Source organism: Oncorhynchus keta, chromosome 19 (assembly GCF_023373465.1).
Source record: "Oncorhynchus keta strain PuntledgeMale-10-30-2019 chromosome 19, Oket_V2, whole genome shotgun sequence".
NCBI lineage: Eukaryota > Metazoa > Chordata > Actinopteri > Salmoniformes > Salmonidae > Oncorhynchus > Oncorhynchus keta.
In genome coordinates this window covers 12,291,181-12,305,715 of record NC_068439.1, presented here as the reverse complement: position 1 = coordinate 12,305,715, position 14,535 = coordinate 12,291,181, and the positions used below count along the sequence as shown (strand labels likewise).

Sequence of the window (14,535 nt, the reverse complement as noted above, 5' to 3'; positions counted from 1 at the left end):
GCATAAGACTACATTTTTATCATTCAGCAGATGCTCTTATCCAGAAAAACTTGAATCAGCGCATTCAACGTAGGTAGTTTAGTCAACCACCAACCTGGACTCAGGGGTAAACGTAACATAGTAAATGTAAATCCGGGACATTCCAATTAGTATGTTGTTTCATATGGTATGTATTCATTTGTGGATGTCCATCATCCATGTCGTACAATATGTTACGCATTGTAATTCATACTTACGCTTTTGCTAAACGTATTATAGGTTAGGAAAGATTTGTTGTGGCTTACGCTGACGTTAGCTAGGCTAGGGGTTAAGATTAAAGTAGTTGCAAATGAGCTAAAATGCTAGTTGTCTGATGAGATTCGAAAGCACAACCTTTGGCTTGCTAGACGTAAACGTTATACGCCTACCCATCCACCATGACCAACCACCCTATTTTCGTTTTCACCTTAAGTAACCATACCAAATGTAACAAGGTCATTTGAGAGTACCAAAAATTGATGTTAACTTTGCTACGTCTCGTCTATGAAACCAGGCTGCAACCACAGTCATTGCAAGTGAAACTTTCCTCAAAGCAGCGATCTGCAAAATCACAGTAAGAAAATTCAAGTGGGAGTGTTTGTGTAACTGCATGTACAACAGTTAGGTGTTCATTTTGATTCACCCAATGATATGGAATAATCCTACACATTGTAGGTCCTAGTCAAAAACCTCAGATTAAGTGAGGGGGTTGTGGCTCAACATATTTACTGACTCCACACTCCTCTTCCCTGGTATGAAGCTGTCTGATCTGATTGCATAATGATAACTTCCTAGTACAAAACGTGACAAACTATACAATTATGTAACACCCACTCGGGTGACTTGGGGAGATGGACATGCCTCAAATGAGTCCCTTTGGCAGTTGTTCTTGGCAAGCCCTTCTCATGGACCTGCATCATCACCCACATCTACAACTGTAACTATCTCCTACCACACCAACTTATAAAAAGACACAACACAGTCACTCCCAAATATATAATTATTTAATTAATAAAAACACTTTTCTCTGCTTTGCTGAAGTCTTCAATATGTCACCTATCCAAATGTAGAAGGACTAGAGCCTGGCAACATCTCTTCCCTCTGGGGCCTTGAGAACAACAAAACACCATCTCTGTTCCAAATTAAACCTGAATTCCCTACATAGTGCACTACATTTGGCAAACAACCTATATGATAGCCCTATGTGACACTAGCCCAAACTAGTGCAATGAAGGGAATAGGGTGCCATTTCAGATTTGAAGACCGTGGTAAAGCCGTGATGAATAGCCCTACAGCATGTTGATGCGTTCTAACGGTAGCTAGAAGGGTAAAACCTGGCTAACAAACACTGGAGTTCTTTACCAAGAGCCATGGAGGCTTCTGGAAATGATTTGGCTCCCTCTGCAGGTTTGTAAAGGGAACTACACAAAGAGCTGCATCAAGAGAGACACGGACCACTCCAACAGTATGGGAGGTCACATAGGGCTGAAGATGGAACCAAACTATGTCACCAGGTGTACTTAAGACATTCCATTATATCAACATCATCATCTTTTAATGTTCATTCAGTTTCACTCAATTTTAGTCACAGTGACATCATTTATTTTTCTTCTTCTTAGTTTTGGGCGTTTCGGGATCTCCATGGAGACAGGACGTGATATCGTCACCCTGTTTCCTCTTCCTGTTTGGCTTGTCACTAAGGTAACCACTGGAGTCGCTCCCCTGCACCTCCACGGGACCCTCCCCCCCCACTTCTTTGTCCTCATCCTCTTCGTTCTGTCGTTTCTCCTTCCTCTTCTTCTTCCTCTTCTCAGTGTGGCCGTTAGTGCTGCTGTCCTCCGCTGTTCTGCTGACAACGTCTCCGGGGGCTGGTACTGAAGCCACCTCCTCTCTGTGTTTTTCCTTTTTCTTCTTCTTGGGTTTGACGGTGGCGTCGGGCCAGTCCTGGTTGGGTTCTAGAGCAGGTTCTGCGTCTGGTTCCTCAAGCTGTTCCGCGGGGTCAGTAGGATCAGAACTCTCTCCAGCTGCCATCAGCTCCTGAACCCTGAGAGAGAACACAACTGTTTAGCTTCAGATAACACAGCTCTAACATCCCCATACAGCTCGCCCCCTGCCGCGCGAGGCCCGTACAGCTTGCCCCCTGCCGCGCGAGGCCCGTACAGCTTGCCCCCTGCCGCGCGAGGCCCGTACAGCTTGCCCCCTGCCGCGCGAGGCCCGTACAGCTTGCCCCCTGCTGTGCGAGGCCCAGAATCACTGACCTTGATGAGTCGATCCAGCAACTGGGATGAAAAGTGATTTGTAGATCAGTGATTCTGTACAGTCCGACTGCAATGTAATCCATCTCAGACACACTGTAACCTACCGTGTCCTGCCAAGTCTTCCTCTGATCAGCAGTACTCCGACTATGTCTGCGTCTAGCTGACAGACCTCAAACTCCAGCTCCGCCCCTATCCTGGGTCCTGCCTCAATCCAGGTCTCCATGGAGACGTGGGCTGGCTTCAGAACGCTGGCGTTGAAACAGCCATGGACCAGACAGCCCACGTGACTCACACCAAGCTTATTAACTGTACCCTGGAGGGGGGATAGAGTTAGCTGCACCTTGACTCTTTCCATTTCGAATAGATTACCATCGTAACTAGTTACAACACATCAACACTGTGCCCTTCTCCATAAGAAACACATCTGTTCTGTATCAGTTAGTCACAAACAGCTTGCCTCTCACCAGTAGTTTCTGTCCTCTCTGGGGTTGGAAGACGACAAAGTTGGCTTGTATGTCGAGGTGAATGTATCCGTTATCGTCGTAGATGTCTCCAAGCTGCCCCAGCAAACTGACCTCATCATAGGCCAGAGGCACACCTTTCAGACTGCACAGGGAACACAGGTAGACAGGGTCATATTCATTAGCGCAAAACCATAGCAAAACATTTTTGCAACAGGACACTTTTAAAAACCACCATTTCAAGGTACGTCCCTCCCGTTCCGGACAGTTGGCTTCTGTTTGGGTTTCTTAAGAGAATACGACCCGGGTGTGTTCTCGTCAGCAGAGAACACGCCAAATACACAGATGATTATGAGCAGGCCCGTGCAGGTTAGAAGATCAATGTAACATATTTCATGTGGTTCCTGGGATGTTCAATACCAGTTCTCAGAGCATGGTAAATATCTGATATATTCTGCACGCTATAGAGGACTGGCAGTTGACGTAACGACACCTTCTGGCGGCCATGTTGGAAGACCACCACATTAATTATTCTGACAACAGCCGAGGGGCTGCCCCAAACTGCATGATAACAGTGCCTGAAACTAGTTGATTCTGTATTTGGTTGCTCTAACAAGGCAGGAAATAAAAAAGGGATTTTTAAAATATATATATTTTATTTTACAGATTCCCACAATCATAAAACACCATCGGTGACACCAAGACTCCAGAACGGTCAGAAAAGGAAAACTTTTTACCCGTTAAGACCTGAACCCAGACAGCTGTCAGTAACGGGTCTGCTACGATCATTTAATCACGGGTAAGTCACGTCTGATTGATTTCGAGTTTACCCGTTAAGACCTGAAACCAGACAGCTGTCAGTAACGGGTCTGCTACGATCATTTATTCACGTGTAAAGTCACGTCGGATCGATTTCGAGTTTACCCGTTAAGACCTAGGAGGGCCTAGAACAGAGCCCTGGGGGACACCAGCTCTCACCACTGGTGTCCCCCAGGGCTCTGTTCTAGGCCCTCTCCTATTCTCGCTATACACCAAGTCACTTGGCTCTGTCATAACCTCACATGGTCTCTCCTATCATTGCTATGCAGACGACACACAATTAATCTTCTCCTTTCTCCTTCTGATGACCAGGTGGCGAATCGCATCTCTGCATGTCTGGCAGACATATCAGTGTGGATGACGGATCACCACCTCAAGCTGAACCTCGGCAAGACGGAGCTGCTCTTCCTCCCGGGAAGGACTGCCCGTTCCATGATCTCGCCATCACGGTTGACAACTCCACTGTGTCCTCCTCCCAGAGCGCTAAGAACCTTGGCGTGATCCTGGACAACACCCTGTCGTTCTCAACTAACATCAAGGCGGTGGCCCGTTCCTGTAGGTTCATGCTCTACAACATCCGCAGAGTACGACCCTGCCTCACACAGGAAGCGGCGCAGGTCCTAATCCAGGCACTTGTCATCTCCCGTCTGGACTACTGCAACTCGCTGTTGGCTGGGCTCCCTGCCTGTGCCATTAAACCCCTACAACTCATCCAGAACGCCGCAGCCCGTCTGGTGTTCAACCTTCCCAAGTTCTCTCACGTCACCCCGCTCCTCCGCTCTCTCCACTGGCTTCCAGTTGAAGCTCGCATCCGCTACAAGACCATGGTGCTTGCCTACGGAGCTGTGAGGGGAACGGCACCTCAGTACCGCCAGGCTCTGATCAGGCCCTACACCCAAACAAGGGCACTGCGTTCATCCACCTCTGGCCTGCTCGCCTCCCTACCACTGAGTAAGTACAGTTCCCGCTCAGCCCAGTCAAAACTGTTCGCTGCTCTGGCCCCCCAATGGTGGAACAAACTCCCTCACGACGCCAGGACAGCGGAGTCAATCACCACCTTCCGGAGACACCCGAAACCCCACCTCTTTAAGGAATACCTAGGATAGGATAAGTAATCCTTCTCACCCCCCCTTTTAAGATTTAGATGCACTATTGTAAAGTGACTGTTCCACTGGATGTCATAAGGTGAATGCACCAATTTGTAAGTCGCTCTGGATAAGAGCGTCTGCTAAATGACTTAAATGTAAATGTAATGGGTCTGCTACGATCATTTAATCACGGGTAAAGTCACGTCTGATTGATTTCGAGTTTACCCGTTAAGACCTGAACCCAGACAGCTGTCAGTAACGGGTCTGCTACGATCATTTAATCACAGGTAAGTCACATCTGATTGATTTCGAGTTTACCCGTTAAGACCTGAACCCAGACAGCTGTCAGTAACGGGTCTGCTACGATCATTTAATCACGGGTAAGTCACGTCTGATTGATTTCGAGTTTACCCGTTAAGACCTGAACCCAGACAGCTGTCAGTAACGGGTCTGCTACGATCATTTAATCACAGGTAAGTCACATCTGATTGATTTCGAGTTTACCCGTTAAGACCTGAACCCAGACAGCTGTCAGTAACGGATCTGCTACGATCATTTAATCACAGGTAAGTCACATCTGATTGATTTCGAGTTTACCCGTTAAGACCTGAACCCAGACAGCTGTCAGTAACGGGTCTGCTACGATCATTTAATCACGGGTAAGTCACGTCTGATTGATTTCGAGTTTAGTTTAGCTGTTGTGCAAACCAGCGGTTGTTAACATCATTTCCATTTTGCGAATACAACACAGACAACTTACGAGTCCCTTCCTTTCTCTATTGCAGGATTCTGATCGGTGATTAATCACCATCAACACTAGTTCCACATCCAAAATAGTTAAATTAACAATTAAAAAGTTTAAACACTTCAAATAATCAACACTTACATATAATCTCAAAGTGTACTATTAAGCTAAATCATATGTAAAAGTTTGACATTTTAGTAACAACTAGGCTATTATTATTATTATTACCATTATCACTTTCAGGTGAACCAAAAAAGTAAATAACAGGACTGGAGTAGCCTAGTGGTTAGAGCATTGGGCCAGTAACTGAAAGGTTGCTGGTTTGAATCCCAGAGCCGACAAGGCTCTGTTGATGTTCCCTCGAGCAAGGTACTTAACCCTAATCGCTCCTGTAAGTCGCTCTGGATAAGAGCGTCTGCTAAAAGATCAAACGTAGGTGGCCAACCTCACTCCACTGGTCCTCGATCTACTGGGTGAGCAGACTTCTGTTAACTTATTAGGTTTGATACTTTGAATCAGGTGTGTTAGTGCAGGGCTGGAACAGAAGCCTGCACACCCAGCAGGGTTGGGTCTGTCCCAGTCGCAATAAGTTTATACATTGTGTAAATTTTAAAACAATTTTCGTTCACAAAATGTGCAATCACAGGTACACATATAATCCAGGGTTTGACAGCTCCGCCCTATGGGACTCCCGATCACGGCTGGTTGTGATACAGCCCGAGATCGAACCAGGGTCTGTAGTAGAGGTCGGCCGATTAATCGGAATGGCCGATTAATTGGCGGCGATTTAAAGTTTTCATAACAATCGGAAATCGGTATTTTTGGGCACCGATTTTTTTTATACCTTTATTTAACTAGGCAAGTCAGTTAAGAACACATTCTTATTTTCAATGACGGCCTAGGAATAGTGGGTTAACTGCCTTGTTCAGGGGCAGAACGACAGATTTTCACCGTGTCAGCTCGGGGGACCCAATCTTGCAACCTTACAGTTAACTAGTCCAACGCAATAACGACCTGCCTCTCTCTCGTTGCACTCCACAAGAAGACTGTCTGTTATGCGAATGCAGTAAGCCAAGGTAAGTTGCTAGCTAGCATTAAACTTATAAAAAACAATCAATCATAATCACTAGTGAACTACACATGGTTGATGATATTACTAGATATTATCTAGCGTGTCCTGCGTTGCATATAATCTGACTGAGCATAAAAGCATACAAGTATCTGACTGAGCGGTGGTAGGCAGAAGCAGGCGCGTAAACATTCATTCAAACAGCACTTAAGTGCATTTTGCCAGCAGCTCTTCATTGTGCGTCAAGCATTGCGCTGTTTATGACTTCAAGCCTATCAACTCCCGATATGAGGCTGGTGTAACCGAAGTGAAATTGTTAGCTAGTTAGCGCGTGTTAGCTAATAGCGTTTCAAATGTCACTCGCTCTGATCCTTCTAGTAGTTGTTCCCCTTGCTCTGCATGGGTAACGCTGCTTCGATGGTGGCTGTTGTCGTTGTCTTGCTGGTTCGAGCCCAGGTAGGGGCGAGGAGAGGGACGGAAGCTATACTGTTACACTGGCAATACTAAAGTGCCTGTAAGAACATCCAATAGTCAAAATAAATTTTATTAAATACAAATGGTATAGAGGGAAATAGTCATATAATTCCTATAATAACTACAACCTAAAACCTCTTACCTGGGAATATTGAAGACCCATGTTAAAAGGAACCACCAGCTTTCATATGTTCTGAGCAAGGATCTTAAATGTTAGCTTTCTTACATAGCACATATTGCACTTTTACTTTCTTCTCCAACACTTTGTTTTTGCATTATTTAAACCAAATTGAACATGTTTCATTATTTACTTGAGACTAAATTGATTTTAATGATGTATTATATTAAGTTAAAATAAGTGTTCATTCAGTATCGTTGTAATTGTCATTATTACAAATAAAAATGTAAAATACATTTTGACTGATTAGTCAGTATCGGCTTTTTTGGTCCTCCAATAAATCGGTATCGGCGTTGAAAAATCATATTCGGTCGACCTCTAGCCTGTAGTGACACCTCTTGCGCTGCCTTAGACCGACGGAGTCCAAAAGGAACCCACCCAATGTTAGTAGTGTTTTACATCAAATCAAATGTTATTTGTCACATACACATGGTTAGCAGATGTTAATGCGAGTGTAGTGAAATGCTTGTGCTTCTAGTGCTTCCGACCATGTAGTAATATCTAACCTAACAATTTCACAACAACTACCTTATACACACACAAGTGTAAAGGAATGAATAAGAATATGTACATTGAAATATATGAATGAGCGATGGCCGAACGGCATAGGCAAGATGCAGTAGATGGTATAGAGTACAGTATATACATATGAGATGAGTAATGTAGGGTATGTAAACATTATATAAAGTGGCATTGTTTAAAGTGGCTAGTGATACATGTATTACATCAACTCTCTCATTATTAAAGTGGCTAGAGATGAGTCAGTATGTTGGCAGCAGCCACTCAATGTTAGTGGTGGCTGTTTAACAGTCTGATGGCCTTGAGATAGATGTTTTTCAGTCTCTCGGTCCCAGCTTTGATGCACCTGTACTGACCTCGCCTTCTGGATGATAGCGGGGTGAACAGGCAGTGGCTCGGGTGGTTGTTGTCCTTGATGATCTTTATGGCCTTCCTGTGACATCGGGTGGTGTAGGTGTCCTGGAGGGCAGGTAGTTTGGACCCCGGTGATGCGCTGTGCATCACTACCCTCTGGAGAGCCTTACGGTTGTGGGCAGAGCAGTTGCCGTACCAGGCGGTGATACAGCCCGACAGGATGCTCTCAATTGTGCATCTGTAAAAGTTTTTGAGTGTTTTTGGTGACAAGCCGAATTTCTTCAGCCTCCTGAGGTTGAAGAGGCGCTACTGCGCCTTCTTCACGATGCTGTCTGTGTGGGTGGACCAATTCAGTTTGTCCGTGATGTGTACGCCAAGGAACTTAAAACTTACACCCTCTCCACTACGGTCCCGTCGATGTGGATAGGGGGGTGCTCCCTCTGCTGTTCCTGAAGTCCACGATCATCTCCTTTATTTTGTTGACATTGAGTGGGAGGTTATTTTCCTGACACCACACTCCAAGGGCCCTCACCTCCTCCCTGTAGGCCGTCTCGTCGTTGTTGGTAATCAAGCCTACCACTGTAGTGTCGTCTGCAAACTTAATGATTGAGTTGGAGGCGTGCATGACCACGCAGTAATGGGTGAACAGGGAGTACAGGAGAGGGCTGAGAACACACCCTTGTGGGGCCCCAGTGTTGAGGAACAGCGGAGTGGAGATGTTGTTACCTACCCTCACCACCTGGGGGCGGCCCGTCAGGAAGCCCAGGATCCATTTGCACATTGCGGGGACGATACCCAGGGTCTCGAGCTTAATGACGAGTTTGGAGGGTACTATGGTGTTAAATGCTGAGCTGTGGTCGATGAACAGCATTCTGACATAGGTATTCCTCTTGTACAGATGGGTTAGGGCAGTGTGATTGCGTCGTCTGTGGACCTATTGGGACGGTACGCAAATTGGAGTGGGTCTAGGGTGTCAGGTAGGGTGGAGGTGATATGGTCCTTGACTAGTCTCTCAAAGCACTTCATGATGACAGAAGTGAGTGCTACAGGGCGATAGTCATTTAGCTCAGTTACCTTCGCTTTCTTGGGAACAGGAACAATGGTGGCCCTCTTGAAACATGTGGGAACAACAGCCTGGGATAAGGATTTATTGAATATGTCCGTAAACACACCAGCCAGCTGGTCTGCGCATGCTCTGAGGACGCGTCTGGGGTCTGGACCTGCAGCCTTGCCAGGGTTAACACGTTTAAACGTTTTACTCATGTTGGCTGTAGTGAAGGAGAGCGCGCAGGTTTTGGTAGAGGGCCATGACCATCAACGTCTTGTGACACTATTCTCGATATCAGGCATGCAACAGCAAATATATTCTAAATAGTAACTATTTCGGAATTATATGGATTTCAACTGCAAAGTAGGAAGCATAGTGGCTAGGTAGCTCTGGTCCATGGCGTTGTTCAGCTACGCTCTCACTAACGAGTTGTTTAGTGACTTGCTTCTACATAACTAACTACTTTCTTAACTCGCCAAAGTGAAGAGCGTTAAAATAGCCTAAATGTTTCTGTATGCGCAAACTGTCATTTATCCAAAGTGCGAAATAGAGCACTTTTGAGCAATACATGTTTACCGCCAGACTACCTCTGGTGCGCATGCGTCGGATCTAGACTAGTACGAGCTACATGCGTATTACAACACGTTTTAACTAGCAACTTCGTGAGCTAACTGACTAGCATATTCAACCCATAGCTTTACCTTTCTGAGTATCTTAGCAGTTCGGTGTTCAGTTCCTCTTGGATCCCTGTCCGTTTCTTCTTCAGGTACATGGGCGACAGGGCAATGTGTCTTCTGTGCGTGTCCATGACCAGACACGAGTACGGCGTTGACACCAACTTGCATGCGCTCGCGAACGACGGGACCAGACTTGGGAACGCGCCTGGGTCTCCACCGCCTGCCGCAGAAGGTCCGTTTGCTGTCGGATTGGTTAAAACCGAGACTTCGGTGGACATTTTTGCGTGTTTTGGGTCGTCTTCTGTCTGCTCCAAGTTCGCCATGATGCTGGAGGCAGCAGGAAGGAAGTCGACGAGGGAAGACTTCCGTAGTGAAGAGGGACCGCGAGTTTAGACAGTCCGTGTTTTTGTTATGTCGTCTCCTAGCGGAGAGGAGTAGTCATAAACTAAACCTGCACACTTTCCATTCCACGTCCACTGACCCCCTTCTCTCCGTAGGCGTTTGGGTTAGACAGATACAGCGCTTCATTGATTGTGTGCCATGATTGAAATGCATTCATAATAGTGTGTCATGATGCCGTTTTTCCACTAGAATCATTATACAGGAAGTTAGAGGAGTATTGGTGAAGTTAGAGGAGTCTCTCCGTAGGCGTTTGGGTTAGACAGATACAGCGCTTCATTAATTGTGTGCCATGATTGAAATGCATTCAAGAAATGCAAACATAATAGTGTGTCATGATGCCGTTTTTCCACTAGAATCATTATACAGGAAGTTAGAGGAGTATTGGTGAAGTTAGAGGAGTATTGGTGAAGTTAGAGGAGTAGTGGTGAAGTTAAAGGAGTAGTGGTGAAGTTAAAGGAGTAGTAGTGAAGTTAGAGGAGTAGTGGTGAAGTTAAAGGAGTAGGGGTGAAGTTAGAGGAGTAGTGGTGAAGTTAAAGGAGTAGTGGTGAAGTTAGAGGAGTAGTGGTGAAGTTAGAGGAGTAGTGGTGAAGTTAGAGGAGTATTGGTGAAGTTAAAGGAGTAGGGGTGAAGTTAGAGGAGTAGTGGTGAAGTTAAAGGAGTAGGGGTGAAGTTAGAGGAGTAGTGGTGAAGTTAAAGGAGTAGTGGTGAAGTTAGAGGAGTAGTGGTGAAGTTAGAGGAGTAGTGGTGAAGTTAGAGGAGTATTGGTGAAGTTAAAGGAGTAGGGGTGAAGTTAGAGGAGTAGTGGTGAAGTTAAAGGAGTAGTGGTGAAGTTAGAGGAGTAGTGGTGAAGTTAGAGGAGTAGTGGTGAATTTAGAGGAGTAGTGGTGAAGTTATAAGAGTAGTGGTGAAGTTATAGGAGTAGTGGTGAAGTTAAAGGAGTAGTGGTGAAGTTAAAGGAGTAGTGGTGTAGTTATAGGAGTAGTGGTGTAGTTATAGGAGTAGTGGTGAAGTTTAAATGAGTAGTGGTGTAGTTATAGGAGTAGTGGTGAAGTTATAGGAGTAGTGGTGAAGTTTAAATGAGTAGTGGTGTAGTTATAGGAGTAGTGGTGAAGTTATAGGAGTAGTGGTGAATTTAAAGGAGTAGTGGTGAAGTTATAGGAGTAGTGGTGTAGTTATAGGAGTAGTGGTGTAGTTATAGGAGTAGTGGTGAAGTTATAGGAGTAGTGGTGAATTTAAAGGAGTAGTGGTGAAGTTATAGGAGTAGTGGTGAAGTTAAAGGAGTAGTGGTGAAGTTAGAGGAGTAGTGGTGAAGTTAAAGGAGTAGTGGTGTAGTTATAGGAGTAGTGGTGAAGTTATAGGAGTAGTGGTGAAGTTATAGGAGTAGTGGTGAAGTTATAGGAGTAGTGGTGAAGTTAAAGGAGTAGTGGTGTAGTTATAGGAGTAGTGGTGAAGTTTAAAGGAGTAGTGGTGTAGTTATAGGAGTAGTGGTGAAGTTAGAGGAGTAGTGGTGAAGTTAAAGGAGTAGTGGTGAAGTTCGAGGAGTAGTGGTGAAATTAAAGGGGTAGTGGTGTGTTACCCTGTGCTGTTGGATGTACAGGCGTTCTCTCGATGTAGTGTCAGTTTCATTTGAACCGTTAGATGGCAGTGTCCTGTATGGGATATGGCTCCAGCTTGGCCCTTTTCAAACATCCAGGGTTTAGTAACTCAGTTACATGTAATCTGATTACAACTAAACTAATCAGTTACATTACCAGCAAAAAATATTCTAATGAGATTACAGATAACCTTTGAAAAACTTGATGATTACTTCTTGGATTTAAATTCAGAAAGGATGTCTGCGAGAAGAAAAAACAACAACATTATGACATCACTTTCTGTTTTCTCAATTACGTTCAATTCAGCATTGGAGAAAAAAGATGCAAGTTTACATTTGTTCCACCTGAGCGAGTCTGACCACAAGTCAGAGACCAGTATGATGACACACCAAATGCATTTTATCGATCATTTTTGTCTTCTAATGCCAGTTAAGGGGAAAGTAATCAGATTTACGTTACTGAGTTTTGGGTAATCCCAAAATTAAATTACTGATGACAATTTTGGACAAGTAACAGATGATATTTAGAAAGTAACCTCTTCAACCCTGCAAACATCGGTAGTCTACTGTTACTGTATATTTACTCGCTCTGGATAAGACCTTCAGCTAAATTACTAAAATGTCAATTCAAACATACACTAATTGTTATTTCAGAAGATAATTAAAGATATTTACAACATTTTAAATGCATTTAGAAATGGAATCATTCTTCATTGTAACATCAATCAATAAATTGATATTTCAGAAGCCAGGAGAAAATAATCTGTATAACTTTGTGTGAGTTTGTTGATACAAAGACTGGAACTTCATCTGTTGTCAACCCCCATGGAGAGAAATAGAGTGTAGAGAGTGTTGAGGGGAGGACGGCTCGTAGTAATGGCCGGAACGGAGCCAATGGAATGGCATCAAACACATGGAAACCATGGAAACCAAGTGTTTGATGTATTTGATACCATTCCACTAATTCCGCTCCAGCCATTACCATGAGCCCTTATCCCCCAATTAAGGTGCCACCAACCTCCTGTGGTAGAGGTCATGTGGAGCATTCTGACAGTCTCTATGTCTGTGTGTGAAGTCTAGAACAGACCAAAATGAGCTACAGTTGTCCACGGATGGGGTTTTGATCTATTATCTGCCCTGTGCGACCCCTATAAGGCCTATGGATTGTTGGAATCAAGCACACAGAAACAAGCCTGCATATCTCCCACCATAGAGATACACAGTACAGAAAGTGTTGTAAAATATTTGTTTATGTCTCTAACATTCGTCGTTACGAGATGTTCCATCATGCTAGGCCGTTTAGTCCTGCGTTCTCCGGTGTACCACAGTCCAGTTGTAGCATGTTGAACCACCTCAACCAGTATGGATTCTCTTGGATAATCTGTAGATAAATAAAATATTGGATGAGTTACCATGTCTGATATTTTGATCAAATTTAAATCATGTTACTAAATATCTTGTTCAAAAACAGATATTGACTAGTGTCATTTGGTAATCGAACTTGCCTTTATTTGTGTGTTGTACATCAATCACGTTAGGAGGGTAAGAAAGTTGTGAGGAATAAAAGCACAACCTACCCTGTTTGGTTGTGCCCCTGCAGTGGAGGGAACACTAGTGTGGTGTAGCAGACCCCGAGCATGCTTCCTCCTCCATCCTCCACACTGAGAAGACATAGCTCAGACGCTCATGGGCCACGTAACCACAGCTGGCTGCTCCTGACACATGCTCCTCGTCCAAATCCAGGCCCATCCCCTCGCCCTGCAGCACGTGATGGAGGAAGTCTAGAATAAGAATAATCTTCATCATTCTCATCACTTTCATCATATTATTTTTGATTGACACCTTTTGTAATGACATTTACAGCCCAAAGTGCTTAATGGATTGGCACCTCAAATGTATAATTGGTTAATTGGTTGCTTAATTGAGTATAACAACAGAAAGTAGCCTACCTATGTACCGCGTGGCCAGTTTGAGCGTCTGGATCTTGCTGAGTTTGTCTGAGGGCATCGTGGGGATGATCTGTCGTAGCGAGGCGAAGGCCTGGTTGAGTGACTGGGTCCTCTGTCGCTCCCGTACGTTAGCCATGACACGCTGATTCTGCGTGTCCTCCAGAGACCTGGGTAGGCCGCTCACACTGCTGACGTCACTCCAGTCACTTCTGTCACTTCCTCTCCTCTTCCCCCTCTTCTTCCCCGGGCTTTGGATATTCTGGTTCCCTTCATCTTCTTCATCTTCATCCTGCTCCCTCGGTCTCCTTCGGCTTGCCCACTGTTTTCTGGTGCCTCTACGTGGCCTCCGGTGGTGGTCAATCTCTTCCTCACTGTTCCCAGCGCTGTCGACCGGAGACCGAGACCCCACCGGGGAACACATCATGTCCCCAAACATAACCTGATCCCTTAAACCCTGACCGATGACCTAAACCCCTGACCAAGGTCACAGCATCCTGGAAACCTGGTGGATCCTGTCCCTTTAAGACAGGAGTAAAGATCCGTATTTCTCTATCTTTTTCTCACTCTCACTCTCTCCCACACTCCTTTGTTCCTTTCAGAGAGGAGTGTAGACAGTTAACATTGATCCAGTCTCGCGCCAGCTCCGTGTGTCACGGAGAAGCTACTCTGCCGGTTGGATATCTTTATAACCATGCAGCGCGCGGAGTGTGGATTTTGGGGAGCGCTGTGATTGGGTGAGAGGGTGAGGTGACGTCAGGGGGGTGAGCGGGATAAAGTCGTTCATAGTCTGTTAGACCTTCTGAGCCAAAAACAACAAAACGCCCAGAAATTATTTCTGAATGTTTTGTGTTTTGCGCATGAGCACAGTCGCTATTAAAAAGT

General features: G+C 45.1%; 2 protein-coding genes across 2 annotated transcripts; both read right to left on the bottom strand.

The window, feature by feature from the left end:
- Positions 1-1,004: 1,004 nt before the first annotated feature.
- LOC118375612 (DNA-directed RNA polymerase I subunit RPA43) lies at positions 1,005-10,097 on the bottom strand. Its single transcript, XM_035762195.2, has 4 exons — positions 9,733-10,097; positions 2,741-2,882; positions 2,381-2,589; positions 1,005-2,062 (listed from the first exon to the last, which is right to left on the bottom strand). The coding sequence occupies exons 1-4, from the start codon at positions 10,029-10,031 to the stop codon at positions 1,615-1,617; spliced, it is 1,098 nt and encodes a 365-aa protein (XP_035618088.1). The 5' UTR covers positions 10,032-10,097; the 3' UTR covers positions 1,005-1,614.
- A 154-nt stretch (positions 10,098-10,251) lies between these two features.
- On the bottom strand, positions 10,252-14,295 carry LOC118375614 (twist-related protein-like). The gene is made up of 3 exons (XM_035762196.2): positions 13,654-14,295; positions 13,282-13,485; positions 10,252-13,085 (listed from the first exon to the last, which is right to left on the bottom strand). Exons 1-2 carry the CDS (start codon positions 14,087-14,089, stop codon positions 13,316-13,318), a joined length of 606 nt encoding a protein of 201 aa, XP_035618089.1. The 5' UTR covers positions 14,090-14,295; the 3' UTR covers positions 10,252-13,085; positions 13,282-13,315.
- Positions 14,296-14,535: the final 240 nt, after the last annotated feature.

Bases quoted from the DNA above. Each gene is read 5' to 3' on its own strand.
- LOC118375614 (XM_035762196.2), bottom strand. From the start codon at position 14,089: ATGTTTGGGGACATGATGTGTTCCCCGGTGGGGTCTCGGTCTCCGGTC. The intron at 13,486-13,653 runs GTAGGCTACTTT...TTCTTATTCTAG, and splicing joins ACTGGCCACGCGGTACATAG to ACTTCCTCCATCACGTGCTG.
- LOC118375612 (XM_035762195.2), bottom strand. From the start codon at position 10,031: ATGGCGAACTTGGAGCAGACAGAAGACGACCCAAAACACGCAAAAATG. The intron at 2,883-9,732 runs GTAAAGCTATGG...TTCCCTGTGCAG, and splicing joins CTGCTAAGATACTCAGAAAG to TCTGAAAGGTGTGCCTCTGG. The intron at 2,590-2,740 runs GTGAGAGGCAAG...TCCCCCCTCCAG, and splicing joins AGAGAGGACAGAAACTACTG to GGTACAGTTAATAAGCTTGG.